Below are 15665 nucleotides of genomic sequence, written 5' to 3'. Positions count from 1 at the left end.
CTCCCCCGCGCTGCTTTCCATCCCATCTGCCATCGACTACATCTCGATTTCGGCACAGCTTTTCGCCAAGTACCCCGTAATAAAATATGGACCGGATGGCACCTTCAGACATGGGTGACTTAAAAATGGTTTCCCATGACCTCTCATCAAATTGAGAAAATATTTGAGAGTCGAGTGCCCAAAGGATCAATAGGGGTCCTTTATTTTTCAGTATTTTTATTAATCGTTTTGGAGAAAATACTATTCAAATCTGTATATGACACAAAATCTGTACATAATACTAAAAAAAGGTATAATTGCACTCAACAATGAACTAAAGGGCCACCATTAGTGAGCTGTTGGACAGCATTACTTGGTCTGTTGTGTGGGATGTTTGGGTGGTTCCTACAATCTGCAGCTTCTCAAGATTTTGAGAAATAACCATTTCAGTTTCTTCTCCTTTATGTGATCTGCTTAGTTCTTGGTAACATATTTTAGGATTCAAGAGAACTTGGAAGGACAAAGGATTATTTGGGGGGGTGGGGAGGGCGCTGGAAACCAAGACAGACTAACAAGAATGGAAATGAGGGGGCCTTGGTGCTCCAAGCTTGGTTGTTTCCTTGCCGACATTTCCTGATCATAGTAGGTAACATCATCAGTGCTGGAAGGAAGGGGGGCTTGCTCTCATGTTATGCAATAGACTAGTGGCTTTCCCTGTCATTGCTGGCAGGAGCGGTCTTCGCCTGTGGAAAAGCTTAGCCTGAAAAGAGTCAGCGGGAGAGAAGAGATCGTCCTCCTCTGGGCATTTCAGAGTTTCAGGATGCCCTTTATTCCAGTGTGTAGAACACAAAACCATGGATTTAAGTTGCAGGAAGGCAGATGACGACAGTGGAATTTGCTTTCAGGGGGGCGGGTGGGGGATTGATGGTCAAGCTGAGTCCGAGAAGGCTCGTATCTTAATTTCTGCCATGATCAGGGCTTGGACTTGACAGCTTCAACAGCCCTACCTGACCTGGGGTTTGGGACAATTGCTTTATGGTGGACCAGGACAACTCCTTGTGCCAAATATTGCTGTGCGATCTGAAACATCCTTGCCCAGTCCCAAGGCTTCTAGATGGACAGAGACTGGCTGCAGTGCCGGGAGTCCAATGGGAAGCTGGCGGTTGGGGCACTTGGCAACATATTTCACACCTGAAATAGGATTCTGGGATTCTGCATTCAAAGCACTTTGCACAACACTAACCCCTCCACCCCACAACCCCAGGGTTGCATGGCTGGCAGTGGCTGGCCTTTGGGCATTGATTAGTCCCCCTGACAGAAGACCCCTCTGCCACAGTTCTCACTTGGAAAAGAGGAACCCCCTTGGGGCATGGCCCCCCATGTGCCACTGTAGCCTCCCAGTCACCCACACACCGTCCATTCCCTCTGTTGTGCCCCGTCAGCGGCCTGTGCAGATTGTAGCTGATTCCGACAGTGAGGAGGCTGGTGTGGTGCTGCACCAGCAGCCTGTGCAGCTGGCGCTCGAGTCAGACAGTGAGGAGGCTGGAGAAGCTGTGGTGGCAGAGGCAGGGATTCAGCCAGGGCCTTCAGAATCTCCAGAAGCTCCTTTAAGTGAAGAGGAGGAACCTCTCCTCAATGCACAGGCGCGCAGAGCTGCCAAAAGGCAGGAGTGGCTCCTCAGGAGGAGGTCTCCTCGAAAGTAAGGCTTGGGGCTAATTGGCCACTCCCTTAGCCTAGTTAAGGAGGAACACCGACTGAAGCAAACTGTAGGGAACAACTTTAGTTCACTCTCCTTCGCATCTGGATCCTCTGCAAAATTGCTTCTGGGCTTTCTGCCAACACTAGTAAGACTAATTACTTTATCTTAGAATTCTTGTAGGCTGTTAAAACAGTTTATTAACAGCCTTTGGTTGAAAAAGACTTGAGTTCTTTGAGTAAAATAAGCTTTGTATAGATTTTGTGTGTGCTGCGTTCTTTGGGGTCCGTAGCTGGGGTAGAACACCCTCTTCCCATCCTGATTGCAAAGCTGGTCACCAGCAAGGCCCATGCCATGGCATGCTAGCCCAGGAGGCCACGCAGCAGCTGAGGGAAGTTGGGGGTCCCCCAGCCTGTGACGGGGTCCCAAGCAGGGGCAGCACAGAAGCCCTGGCCTTGCACAGCAGCATCCAGACAGGACAGATGGCATCCGTGGATCACCTAGGGGGAAGCAGAGGAAGCGGGGCTTTTACCACATACCCAATATCCAGGATCCCACTCAGCCAAGCCCGTTCCTCTTTCTATAGTTGCCATGCCCGACAGCAAGATCACAGGCTGCCCCTCCCACCAGGGATCGGCTTCCCAAGCTTCCCCCAGGTTGCGAACTGCACCCCCTGGCACTCACGTCATAGAGGGCAGTGCTGTTCCCTCTTTCCTGGAGCCGGTACAGGGCAGGGTTGAGGAAGCCCAGGGCGGGCAGCCCTCGCTGGAGGCGCCAGTCATTGATCAGGGCAATGATGCCCCCCACCACGGGAGTGGAGGCCTGCAATGGAGGGAAGCAGGAAGGTCACCAGGGGCCAGCAGGCTCCCCAGACCAGCAAAAAGGCAGCCGAGACTCTGGGAGAAGGCCAGCAGGGAGGGCCACATACGCACAGAGGTGCCCGAGACCCAGGGCACGGGGATGTGGTTGGTCACCACCCAGTAGTTGTCTGAGAGGGCTGCCAAATCCGGGTAAGCTCTGCCTGTGCTGTTGTAGTAGCTGGCGGGGGGCAGATGAGGCGACGTGCTCAGGAAACGCTTCACAGCGGTTACCTGTGGGCAGGAAAGGGGGCAGCCTGTCAACTGCTCCTCCAGCACACTGCCTCCCTCCTGCCCCAAAAGCACCTCTGCACCAGCCCCACCATCTCTATGGGCCACTTCCCAGCCACAGTGTTGTGGTCCGCCAGCAGCCTGCGGAGCTGGCAACGGTGTCAGACAGCAATGAGGCTGAGGAAGAACATGGGCCAGTCCTGGAGTCTGGGGAAGGCCTGGATGAGGGCTCTGCATCGGAGGCAGAGATGGGGCCAGGACCATCAGGGAGTGATGTGCAGACTTTGGAGCCTCCAGAGGCTGACATAGGGAGGCAGAGGAACAGGAGAAGCCTGTTCCTAGTGCACGTATGAGAAGAGCTGCCAGAAGGCAGGAGCAGCTAAAGCAGAGAGGACGACTCGGGAGTAGGGCCAAGAGATGATTGGCCCCTCCCATAAGGCTTAAAAGACCAGCAACGGCTCTTGGAATACAACCGTTGAGAGATTTGCTTCTTGTTTGGCTGTAGTTATTTCTTCTGTTCCTGAACTGTTGTCAAGAAAAGCCTTTGGCAGTTTGCCTAATTATCTCAAGGTCAGAGATAAACTAAAGACTGGTGTTTTGAGGGCTTTGCTTTCATTTAATTTAGAATAAGCTGAGAATGAGTTAATTCTCAGCTGTTTTAATAAAATCTGTTTGTTTTTTGGAACTGTTTTGCATTTAATATCAACTACATAGGCCTGGGTCACAACATACAGCTGTTATGCTTTGCAACCAAGGGCTTCTCGCTGCTACTGCTGGGAGGGTGGGGAGGTGGGGCGGCACAGCCTCTTGGCTTACCTGGTAGTCGGGCATAGGGAAGACATTGCTGAACCCGCCTCCACTGATGTAGTCTGCCACCTCAATGCCCACCAGGAAGGGATGCTGGAAGGCTGTGCCCCCAACAGTTGTCACATAAGGGCTGCAAAGCAGGTGAAACATTGGGTCCAAAGCAGGTGAAGCACTGGACCGTCTCCAGCTGCCCATCTCACCTGAGGCAGGAAGGGGACAGGAGCCCACCCGATGGGAGTGGGCACCAGAGATGGACGGCTGCACGACAGGCACTTGTGGGTTCCGGGACAAGGGCAGGCAAGAACCAGGCAGATCAAACTCATACTGCCCACCCCATCACTTCAGAGGAAACGGGTTGGATGCACAAAAGGTCCGAAGAGCCCCAGGGCCCTTCTCCTCACCTGGAGGCTGGGAAGCTGGGCCGGAAGAGATGCTTCCCCTCCGAAACTGCTCGGCAGCCGGCCCCAGAGTCACCTAAGGGAGGGGGTCAAAAGTGGTTGGAAAGCAGGGTGTAAGGGGAGCGGGGAGGTAGAGTCTGCCATCAATCCAACAGCCTCCTCAAGGGTGGAGCCCCCACCCCCAGCCAGTCTGGAACCCAGGCCAACCGGCAGGGCCGGGTGTTCAGGCTCTTACTGAAGGAAAGGAGGTTGGGGCAGACCTTACCCAGGAGGGCAGGCTGTGCCAAAGGGCAGAAGGCTCTTCTTCTGGATCCCGATAGTCGGAGTTCTTTGACCAATGGGATCCGAAGGAGCCCTTCTCTGCCAGCACAAGTATGAGGGCTTGTCCTAGCAGGATGAGGCGGTTCATCAGGTAGCCTGGACAGATGTGCCACTGAGGGCTTCAAAGGTCAGAAGCAACCGCCTGGAACCGCCTTGAGCTGCACTCAGAAGCAGAGTGGGAACCGGTGCAGTTCCTGGAGCAGAGGTGTAATATGGGCCATCCTAGAGGCCCCAAAGATTGTTCTCACTGTTGCACTTTGCGACAGCTGAAACTTGCCAATGGATTTCAAGGGTAGCCCCATGTACAGCGCATTGCAGGAGTCCAGAAAAGAAATTACCAGTGCTTGAGTAACTGAGCTCAGGAAGTCCTGACCCAGAAAAGGCCTCAGCTAATGCCCAAACTGGAGCTGTGCATAAGCTCTCCTGGTCACGACCATCACTTGATCTTCAAGCAGGAGACGCATGTCCAGAAGAACCCCGAGTTGCAAATTGGGTCTGGACGGGTTAGTGCAACCCCGTCCATGGCTAAGGATGACAAACAGATCCTGAAGTTCTGTGTACCCCAAACCACTCAGTCTTGCCAGGGTTGTGTGGAAGTCTGTTGCCCTCCATGCAGGTCCCCACAGCCTCCAGGCATTGTGAGAGGGCACAAACCGCATCACTCAGGTCCCCAATGTTTAGAGATGCGCAGCGGAGTCTCATCAGCCTATCTCAACCCCAGGTGATGGATGGTCTCATCCAACAGCCTCGTACAGATGTTGAGCAGGTCAGGAGAGAGTACCGGGCCCCATGGGACACTACAAGTGAGAAGTCAGAGGGCTGGACCTCGCACTTCCTATCAACACCAATTGGGATCGACCTTGGAGAAAGGAGCTGATACTGGCGCAAAACTCTCTGGCCAGCCCCAACTCACATAGTTGGCCCAAAAGGATACCATAGTCAACAGTACTGAAGGCCACTGAGTCAAGTCAAGGTCACTGCCTGACCCCACTCCCACCAGAGATCATCCATGAGTGCAACCAAAGCGGTCTCTGTCCTATAGCTGGGCCTGAATCCTGGCTGAAAGGGGTCCAGGAAATCTGTTTCATCCAGGACCCCTGGAGCTGCCAAGCAGCCACCTTTTCCACTGCCTTCCTCAAAAAGAAAGATGGGAGACTGGGAGGAAGTTGTCCAGGCAGGCGGGATTGAATGATGGCTTTTTAAGAAAGACAAACCAGGATCAAGGAAGTGGGAGAGAAGGGGCCTGCTAGAAGCTCTCCCCTGGTCAGGGCTTGCCACCCACTTCTTGCCTTGGCACGGCTGCCCTGGCTGCCCTGCTTGCCGGCCTCCAGTGGCATCTGTGCATGGGACTAGCGACCCTTTGCTCTCAACCTCGGAGGGGGTGGGCTGCACGTACCTGAGGCAAAGAGGATGCTCATGCCGCGGGCGGCGGCCTTCATGAACTCTGTGTTTACCCGCTTCATATAGGCCTGAGAGAGGCTGTCCTCATCGTCCCCATAGCTGACTGTGTGGACCCACGGCAGCCCACTGGTGTTGCTGAGCAGAAGCAGCCACTGCAGGAAGGGCTCTTGGCTCTCGTGGCGACCTGGCAAGAGGAGGTGGTGGAGGAGCCACCTTTCGGCCAGGCAACCCGCCCCAACTCCACAAAGCCCTTTCCCCACAGCCTCTGTCCCCCTCGGGCCCCTGCACACAGGTGAGCCCAAACAGACCAGACCCCCGCTGCACCTTCTCTGGCCGGCCCACCCCCCCAGCAGCAGTGGCAGGAGACCCGGCCACCATCATCTGGCAGGTGCTCACTGGTATTCCCAGCTGGGCAACAGAGCCATACCTGGTCGAGGACAGGAGAGAATACCTGCATTGCTGAAGACCCAGGTGGAAATGTTGGCACCCGTGCTCATGAGGTACTCCACGTCCAGGCTGGCCTCCAAGCCAGCTGAGCCAGAGCCCTGGGGCCCAATGACTTGGTCAACCCGGGAGTGGTGGGGGAACGTGCTGCCGAAGAGCTGCATGAACTCAGCCAAGTCGGCCTGGTGGAAATATTGCTCCAGGAACTGGCAGGGAAGAAACCACAGAGCTCAGAGGCTGCCCTCCAGCAGAGCCGAGATGAGCACACCAGGCACGGAGACAGCCAAGCCTGGTCTGAGATGAGCCTGCCAGCCCCCTGCCCTCCAAATGCCGAGCAGAAGGGCTGGGCCCCTACCTGGGCACAGGCCTGGCTGTTGTGCGAGAAGTTGCCCGCATCCACGTGGGTCAGGTTGTATCGCTGGCGGAGCACAGCTGGTGTCACGCCCAGATGGAAACTGGACCGCCCATCCCCTCCTGGTGGTGACTTCTCTGCAGCCCAGGCCCGGCTCACCACCTTCCGTTCGGCTGGGAAACGGTGCAACCCCCCCACTTAGAAGGGGCAAAAAGAGAAAGGGAGGTCATTGTCACCTACAGCGATGAGGCCCGCCCAGCAAAAGATCAGGAGACTTGGCCGCCTCAGTCCCTCCCCACCAAAGCCCCCCTACCAAAATCCACGTGGTCCGCTAGCTCCTGATCAAGCAGGTAAGGCAGAGGGGACCTTATGACCCTGCGAGCATCCTTTGCATAACGGTGGAACTGAGCTCCTGGGAGCAGCCGCTCAGCAGTGCTGCAGACAGAAATCCAGAGCTCAGCCATGGCCCCACTCCCCCTATCTTTTTGCAGGCTGGCCAGCCGACCTCCCCAGACATGGCCCAACTCACCTGGCTGGCACCGAGCACTGCAGGAAGTCCAGGGTGCTGACTCTCTGGCAATCCCGAACCCCATGAGCCGCCAGCCACTTGTCCACGCTGCGCAGCGTCAGAAGAGAGGGGGAGACGAAGGTGCGCACTTCTTCCAGGGAGAGGAAGTGCCCTGGGCAAAGGGTTGGGAGAAGGGACAGACCTTCAGCGGGTGGTCCTGTCCATCAGGACCCACAGAAGGTTTGGGAGGGGGCTGGTTGTGCTGCGCTCCTCTGCTCCTCATCCTCCCCTCCAGGGAGCTCTTCCAGGTGACCAGTCACCGTAGGGCAGCAGAGACCAGTGCCCCCTGTGGAAGGGCTTATCCAAGGCTGATGTGGCCTCTAAAATCCCCACCGTCCCTCCCACCCCCTTGCAGAAAGAGCCCCCAATGACCCCATCCCCAGGGAAGAAGAGGCGTAGACGGCGGCTGGGTGGTCGAGCCTCCTCAACTAGACCTTCCCTCCCGCCTCTAGGATCCCCGGCTACCGGGCTGGAAGGCGGACCTGGGCCCCCCAAAAATGGGGGAGGGGGTAGAGCCGGTACCGTAGTCGGGCGAGTCGGGCGAGGAGACATGGCGCACCAGCTCGCTCAGCCGCTCCACGTTCCGCTGCCGAAGCGCAAAAGTCAGGCTCAGCTGCTCGGCGGGGGCCACGCGGCCCAGAGAGGTCCACCCGTCAGGGATCCTGGGAGGAGACAGAGGCGGTCACGGGCCGGGAAGGATCTAGTCCCGGTGTGACCGGACCGGCCTGATGTTCCGGGCCGTCAAAGCCCACAGACCCACCCAGCTTCACCCTCGAGCTTCTCGCTCACCGGAAGGGCTGGTCCGGCTCCGGAGGCCGGGCGGTGGCTGCGCTGGAGCGGAGGAAGGCTGGCGAGAGCAGCAGCAGCAGCAGCAGCGGCGGCGGCGGCGGCGGCGGCAAGTGGGATCGCCCGGACGGGGCGGGACTGGGCGGCGGAGGGGGATCCAGCGTCCGCCCCCTCCGGCCGGCCGCCGCTCTCGCTTCTTCCCGGAGCTCCGACCGCGCCATCCCCACCGAAGCTGCTCAGAGTCAGGCGCCAGCTGTCAGCTGACAGAGGGGGAGGGGGCGGAGATTGGCGGCCCTTTGCGCGTGCTCAGAGGCTGCGCCGAGGCTCCGGCTCCGGCCGTCGGCTGGCGCTGGCGCTGGGGCTTGCGGCGAGGCGCGTGTCTTTGGAGAGCCGTCGGGGCGGCTCCCTCTCCGCTTCTGGAGCGATCGCTCGGCCGGGACTCTCCTTCCGCAGTTGCGGTTCTCCCCTTCGGACAGCAGCGGCGATGGAGTCCCCCGCGTCCCGCCTTCTGGCCTTCCGGCGGGGGGGGTGGCGGTATGGGGTGCCAATTCATTCCAGGGAAGAGCGAGCCCGGAGAAAGTGGGTAGGGTGGTCCTGGGAGGCTCGGTGCCTCCCTCGGCGGCTCCTGCGTAGGGCTGGGATGGCGTGGCGGCCTGGCTCGGGACTGCCGGTCACCAAGCCGCCCTCCCACGCCTTGTCTAGCTCTTCTCCGTTGAGCTTCTCCACAAAGCGGGAGCTTCATTTATTCCTAGGGTTCACTTCCATCCGCAGCCCAGCTACCAACTACAGAATACCTTGGAGGTCATCTATTCTAGCCCAATTCCCTGCTCGAGCAGGAGACCCTCTACCATTCTGGAGAAATAGCCTCTTGCCAGCCTCTTGTAGAAAACCTCCAGCGCTGGAGCACCCGCAGCTTCTGGAGACGAGAAGTTCCACTGGTCAATTGATCTCACTGTCAGGAAATTCCTCCTTAATTCTAGGCTTGTGCCTCTGGGCAGAGGACAGTCTCGTGAAACGGAGGAGGAGCTGTTGTCTGGCCCACCTCCCTGAACCTTGGGGGGAGGGGCAATTGTCCCTCTGCAGCAGACTGGGTCTGTGGGGGGCTCTTTCCCTGAAGAGGTTGCCTGGGCCTCTGGGGGGGCTCTTCCAGCTGGCCCATTTTTAGCCCTGATTGAGGATGAGGACACCGTTTATACCAGGTGAGAACCCATGACAAAAAGGGAGAAACCAGGTCAACGGTCTGAGAGCCACTTTGGTTTCGTGGTTAAGGCCCCAGGTTAGAGCAGGAGGCCATGAGTTCAAGTCCTGCCTCAAGCATGAAAGCCAGCTGGGTGACTGGCCAGTCTTCGGCCCACCTCACAGGATTGTTGTAGGAGAAAAAGGAGAGGGTGGATATTTTTGCTGCCTTGAGTTATTTGTAAAAATAATAAAGGCAGGATAGAAAAAAGAAAAAACAGGGAAAGGAGTATTTGAGCTCTGCGAATGAGTGTCTTTGTGTGAGAGAAATGCAGCCAAATATCAAAGGCTGTAATGGAGTAATGAATCTTGTAAGGCAGTCTCTGAGGCTGGAAAACTGGGGAGCTGGCCTGCCTGAACTGTTGCAACAGCTGTTTTGGCGGGGGTGGGGGGGGCAGACAGAGGGAAGTCGAAAGGAAGAGGAATTGGGAGGAGCATCTCTGGGCATCTCCTTCACCCAGGACAAGGCATTCGGGTGCGTGGAGGAAAGCAACTTTGCAACATCGCTATTTTCTCCTATTTCAGGTCTGTCTAGAACAAATGTCTCCTTTTGCCAAGATGCACATGCCAGCCAGGCAAAATCCTCAAGAGTGGCCTTTGAGATTCTGCATCAGGGAAGGATTCTCATGACAAAAAGGCCTCTGCCAGCCTCGGCTTGCAGCAACCGGCCCTATTCTAGAAGAGCTTGCCAGGAAGCTGCAACGTTTTCTGTTTTTCTTTGTGATTGCGGTCAGTGTTGCTATTAATGCGCAGAAGTTTAATCATGGACTCCCAAGACTGGAGGTATCCTTGAGGCCATCAAGTCCAACCCTCTGCTTGGGGCAGAAATGATAACTGAAACACCTGCAGAGGGAGGCTGTTGATGCTTGACTGCAGTATCCCCATGAAGGGAAACGGTCTGCTTTAAGTCAGGGCTTCTGTTAAGTTACTCCTGCAGTCAGAAACCTTTTGATCACACTGAGTTGACATCTGCTTTCCTGGAACTTCAGAGACATGTCCTGCTCCCTTAAATTCTCTTTGCAGAGCTTAATTTCTAAGCCTCACTGCTCTCTCCCTCCATCCCAGTTGGTCTGAATCATTGCTAAAGTGCTGCGTCCAGATCTCCAGATTGATTTGGCTGAAATAGCTCTGAAATAGCTCTGAATAGCTCTGAAATAGTTCCTGAGATTTGAAGGTTATATGCAGCCTAGTATTTCCCTTGCCTTTTGGGCATCCCTATCACATCGGAGACTCATTACTCTGTCATTAGCTCCTCTTCCAAGGTCTTTTCCACAAGCAACCAAGCTAATATTTATGTTTTTGGATGTTTGCATCTGATCGGCTCTTATTTTCAGCCAAGTCCACCAATTTGTCACGGTTTTGAATATTGTTCCTCTCTTGCAAGGACCCAAGGGTGCTTTTTCAAGAAGCAATTGGACTTCCTGGTTTTTCTTTGAAGGTGTTTCACTCAGGGGTGAAATCTGAACCAGTTCGCTGGCTGCGCATGCATGCTACGTCCCAAATGTGCGCTGCGCACTAAACGCGCTCCGCACATGCGCAGTACGCATCGAAAGGAGGCTTGGGAAGATAAGTAGGACAGCGAGGGGAAGGGATCAGCTGTGGCACGTGATTTAGCTTTGGTAGAAAGCAGGAAATCCTGCTTTCTAGCAAAGCTAAACTGCGCAGCACAGCTAATCGTCAGAAATAGTGGTGTGAAGGTATCGGTAGCTTTTTTTAACTACTGGTTCCTCCTGACAGGTAACTTTTTTTTTTACTACCGGTTCCCCCGAACTGGTAGTTTTTATCACTACCGGTTCGTCCGAACTGGAGTAAACTTGTAGCATTTCACCCCTGGTTTCACTTTTCATCCAAGAAGCTTCTTCAGCTCTGACTGGATGGTTGGGAATGGAAGGATTTATGCTCCTTGCAGACAGTTGGTCATTTGCATACTTTTGGAGGGTTGTTGAGGTCACTTGGAGGTTTATCTCTTTACTCAGGGTCACTGGAGTGGTACAAATGGGTGTGGAGCCTTCTTGGAACTGCTGAAAGGACTGTGTTGTAGACCGAAGATAGATGGTGTCGTATCCCTCCCCCTCTTGCAAGGAATTAACTTTCCCTCTTTCCATTCTGTGCCATCTGATCAGCACCACCATTCCCTTTCCAGCTTCCCTATCCGTTCCAGTCGGGTTTCAGACCTGGGTACAGCACGGAAACAGCACTGGTCGCATTGATTGATGATCTCTGGAAGGCTCGGGACGGGGGTTTTTCCTCTGTCCTGGTCTTATTAGATCCCTCAGCGGCTTTTGATACCATCAACCATGGTATCATGCTGCGCCGGTTAGAGGGGTTAGGAGTGGGAGGCACCGTGTTGCGGTGGTTCTCCTCCTTTCTCTCTAACCTGTCGCAGTTTGTGTTGACGGGCCACCAGAGGTCGAACTCGAGGCACCTTGTGTGTGGGGTGCCACAAGGGTCGGTCCTCTCGCCCCTTCTGTTCAACATTTATGTAAAGCCGCTGGGTGAGATCATCCGTGGTTTTGGGGTGCAGTTCCACCAGTAAGCTGATGACACTCAGCTGTACATCTCCACCCCGGACCACCCCAATGATGCCCTTGACGTGATGTCTCGGTGTCTGGAGGCCGTGTGGATCTGGATGGGGAGAAACAGGCTCAAGCTCAACCCATCCAAGACCGAGTGGCTGTGGGTTCCCGGCATCCCGATATAGTCAGTTGGTGCCATCTCTGACTATTGGGGGCGAGTCATTGACCCCACGGAAAGGGCTCGCAACTTAGGTGTCCTCCTGGATGCATGACTGTCCTTAGAAGAACATGTGACAGCACATGAGAATTTGAAGATATGGCAGAAGGGTATTAATAACTTTGTCTGGGCAGGGAAGAGACCGAGAATAAAACAAAAAATAATGCAAGATATACGTGAAAGAGGAGGTCTCAAAATGCCCAATTTAAGATTATATTATGAGGCAGCTGTTCTGTCAGCAATTAGTGACTGGATGAATTCAACAGAAGAAAGAATACTGAATATTGAGGCATATGATTTGGTTTACAGTTGGCATGCTTATTATATGATAAAGTGGACAAGACTTTTAAAAGTCATATATTAAGAAATGCTTTATTGCGTGTCTGGAAAAAGTATCAGTATAAATTAAACTGTAAGTTACCAATGTGGGCACGCGATAGAGAATATAAGTGTAGAGCAAAAACAAGATGTGATTACTTATAAAGAGCTTCTTAATAAGGAAGGAGGTATGTTACAACTAAAATCTTTGAATCAATTAAGAGAAAAAAGGATAATTCAAACATGATTTCAGTATGGACAGCTGCAAGCTAGATGGAGAGAAGATCAGAAAATTGGTATCTTGCAAAATGAGGAGAACTTGGTAAAACAAATTAGAGACCAAAGTCAAATGCATATAAAAAGGTTGTATAATGCATTGGTAGAAATAGATTCAGAAACAGAGCTAAGGACTGTATGATAAAATGGGCACAAAATATTGAAGAACCAATAATGATGTGGGAAAAAATATGAGTTAGAAATGTAAAGTTTACGCAAGCCCAAAACTTAAGAGAATTTTTATAAAATGTTTTATAGATGGCATTTAGATCCTAAAAAGCTAGCCTGTATGTATCCAAATTTGCAACCTAAGTGTTGGAGATGCGATTGTGATGATGCCACATATTATCATATATGGTGGACATGTAAAAAAAATCAAGGCATTTTGGATAAAAATATAGTGGATTATCCAAAAGATTCTCAAAAAGAAGATAAAATTTACTCCACAGTTCTTTTTGTTAGGTATAATTACAGATTGTACGGTCATAGAGACTAAATTGATTTTAAATTTAATAACAGCAGCCAGACTTTTGGTGGAGCAGTATTGGAAGAAGGAAGATTTACCTACTATTGAAGAATGGACATTAAAAGTAGTGAATTTAGCAGAGATGGGAAAAATTTCGGCATACTTGAAGGACCACTCAAATGAAAGATATATATTGGAATGGAGAAGATGGATTGACTATATTCAAAACAAATATCGGACTAAAAAGTTTCAAATAGCTTATGAATGAAACCAATATTTTCTTTTTGAATTATGTTTTGTTAGTTGAAAGGGGAGTTAAAGAGCAAGAGGGAGTTTGGAGACTACAGAAAGTTAGCATATTTTAGCTTATGTTTGTTAAATGTTATACCCTGTATTTGCTCTGGGAAGTCCGGGGTGGGTGGGTGGCGGGAGGGGGGGTTGGAAGGAGAGGGGAGATGGGGGATGGGTGGAGGAGGGAAGGGCGGGAGGAGGGATGGGAAAAAATTGTTGTAATACTTTTTAAAACTTACTAATAAAAAAGAAAAAAAAAGAAAAAAAAAAAGAACATGTGACAGCGCTGGCCATGGGGGCTTTTTATCAGGTTTGCCTGATCCACCAGTTGTGTCCCTTTCTGGATCGGGACTCCCTACGCACGGTCACTCATGCCCTCATCACTTCCCGCCTGGACTACTGTAATGCTCTCTACATGGGGCTCCCCTTGAAGAACACCCGGAGGCTCCAACTGGTCCAGAATGCGGCCGCGTGGGTGATTATGGGAGCGTCATGGCACTCCCATGTAACACCTCTCCTGCGCGAGCTGCACTGGCTTCCGGTGGTCCTCCGAGTGCGATTCAAGGTATTGGTTACCACCTTCAGAGCTCTCCATGGCTTAGGACCTGGGTATTTACAAGACCGCCTTCTGCTACCAATAGCCTCCCACCGGCCAATTCGTTCCCACAGAGAGGGGCTCCTCCGGGTGCCATCGGCCAAGCAATGTCGGCTGGCGATCCCCAGTGGGAGAGCCTTCTCTGTGGGGGCTCTTACCCTCTGGAACAAATTGCCCCCCGAAATGCGGAGGATTCCCGACTTACGCACCTTCCGCCGGGCCCTCAAGACGCTTTTATTCCAACAAGCCGGGCTGGCCTAATTTTTAAATTTTTTAATCGTTAATTCTTAATTTTTAAATGTCTAAAACAGGTAGTTTTATTTTAATTAGATATGGGCCAAATTATTTAATATCTCTTAAATTGTTTTTAAATTTTATATCTGTGTGTTTTATTCTGGCTGTACACCGCCCTGAGTTCTTTTGGGAGAAGGGCGGTATATAAATTAAATAAATAAATAAATAAATAAATTCAGAGACCTTGACAGCAATGATGGCCAATCATTGATGGTTAAGCCCGAAGGAGAGAGGGGAAGCCTTGGGCTGTTCCACCATGGGGGTGAGGACAGGGGGGCTCTGCAGATGTGAGGAAAGACAATCCACCTGAGGAGGGAAATATGTAAAATCGAACCTGAGATAAGATCTATATATTGTGACAGTTTTCAAGAAAATCAGATGGCTGTCCTTCCTTTAAGACAAGTTTGTGTAGCAGATACTGAGAATGAGGCTTCCCAGGTTGGAAGCCACGAGGGATCTGGAGGTGAAGACGAAGGGAGGGAGGGAAGGGAATTGCAAGTAGCCGGGTCACTCAGAGAGTGATCAGTGAAAGGCCCCCGAGCTCTCTGCAGATGTGTCCGGTTGTGAGATGCAAGAACCAAAAATAACTGGAAATGGTCAAAGTTGTAATAAAGCATAACACGGTTGATTTGTTAGAAATAAAGTGAGTGGACAAAATTATAGTACATAATGTACTATTCAGGATATGCAATTATATAAAGGAACAGAGTGTCAAAATGTATTCTAAAAGAAGATCACCAAATAGGTGCTCAGCTATTGCTCAAAAAATGACAGAATTTTATCTAAATTACAGGTGGTCCACGCCTTAAAACCATTTGTTTACTGACAATTTGCAATAGCACTGAAAAAAAAGTGACCTAGAACAGTTTTTCAGTCTTAATGACCATTATGGGTTCCCCATGGTCACGTGATCAAAATTTGGATGCTTGGCAACTGGTTCACATTTATGACAGTCACAGTGTCCCGGGGTCACATAATGGCCATTTGCAAACTTCTGACAAGCAAACTCAATGGGGAAGCCAGATTCACTTAATTGTGGCAAGAAAGACCGTAAAATGGAGCAAAGCTCACGTAGTAATTGAAATTTGTGGCTCAATTGTGGTTGTAAGTCAAGGACTAGCTGTAGTAGCTATCTAGTGAAGGTTAGTGTTATATACCATATGGTATCTAAAGGAAAATACTGAAGAGTTCTATGGCAAATTGTAACAAGTGCTAAATGCAGCCCCAAGAAAAAAATCAGTGCTGCTAATAGGGAACTGGCAGAAGAACATGGAATCACAGAGTAAATTGAACAGGACAGTAAGTAGCACAGCAAGTATGATGATTTTTTTTTTTTGGTTGATTGGCAACATCTGCATCAAAATCCATATACTCTACACACAGACATCCCTGTAGGAATCACCTTATGAGTCCAATGGACATCTCAAAAGAGAAGAGGATCCAGTCAGCCAGGACTTTGCCTGCTGCACTATCTATCTTCTTAACTCATCCCCACATACGCTCTTTGGGGTTTGAGGGGAAAACAGAAAGCTTTTCCCACCTATGTGTTAGCATGAAGTAAGAAAGCCCACCAGCCTTCCCCACTTCTAGCCAACCAATCTCCAGAATACCTGAGG

At 51.8% G+C, this 15665-nt stretch overlaps 1 protein-coding gene and 1 long non-coding RNA gene across 4 annotated transcripts; one reads left to right on the top strand and one right to left on the bottom strand.

Moving 5' to 3' along the window:
* Positions 1-199: 199 nt before the first annotated feature.
* On the bottom strand, positions 200-8343 carry TPP1 (tripeptidyl peptidase 1). Of its 3 annotated transcripts, none has more exons than XR_004592711.3 (12): positions 7844-8137; positions 7577-7716; positions 7016-7166; positions 6800-6921; positions 6490-6683; positions 6142-6340; positions 5686-5874; positions 3972-4044; positions 3580-3700; positions 2604-2766; positions 2360-2497; positions 200-2175 (listed from the first exon to the last, which is right to left on the bottom strand). XR_004592711.3 is itself a non-coding variant. In XM_034426388.3 (12 exons), exons 1-12 carry the CDS (start codon positions 8059-8061, stop codon positions 2038-2040), a joined length of 1842 nt encoding a protein of 613 aa, XP_034282279.3. In that variant the 5' UTR covers positions 8062-8343; the 3' UTR covers positions 200-2037. The 3 variants fall into 3 exon arrangements, 2 of the variants coding, with proteins under 2 accessions (XP_034282279.3, XP_060545685.2); XM_034426388.3 differs by having other exon boundaries at positions 2608-2766; positions 7844-8343; XM_060689702.2 differs by lacking the exon at positions 2604-2766.
* On the top strand, positions 8161-12081 carry LOC148113251 (uncharacterized). Its single transcript, XR_015734365.1, has 2 exons — positions 8161-9039; positions 9602-12081. It is a non-coding gene; the product is annotated as an uncharacterized LOC148113251 (long non-coding RNA).
* The last annotated feature ends 3584 nt before the right edge of the window (positions 12082-15665 follow it).

The sequence above is a fragment of the Pantherophis guttatus genome, chromosome 5 (genome assembly GCF_059756535.1).
Source record: "Pantherophis guttatus breed Tessera chromosome 5, ASM5975653v1, whole genome shotgun sequence".
NCBI classification, from domain to species: domain Eukaryota; kingdom Metazoa; phylum Chordata; class Lepidosauria; order Squamata; family Colubridae; genus Pantherophis; species Pantherophis guttatus.
Note: the sequence above shows the minus strand (reverse complement) of the source record. Positions and strands in the feature narration are given on the sequence as shown.

Bases quoted from the DNA above. Each gene is read 5' to 3' on its own strand.
- TPP1 (XM_034426388.3), bottom strand. From the start codon at position 8,061: ATGGCGCGGTCGGAGCTCCGGGAAGAAGCGAGAGCGGCGGCCGGCCGG. The intron at 7,717-7,843 runs GTGAGCGAGAAG...GTCTCCTCCCAG, and splicing joins GAGCCGGACCAGCCCTTCCG to GATCCCTGACGGGTGGACCT. The intron at 6,341-6,489 runs GTAGGGGCCCAG...CTTCCCTGCCAG, and splicing joins ACAGCCAGGCCTGTGCCCAG to TTCCTGGAGCAATATTTCCA.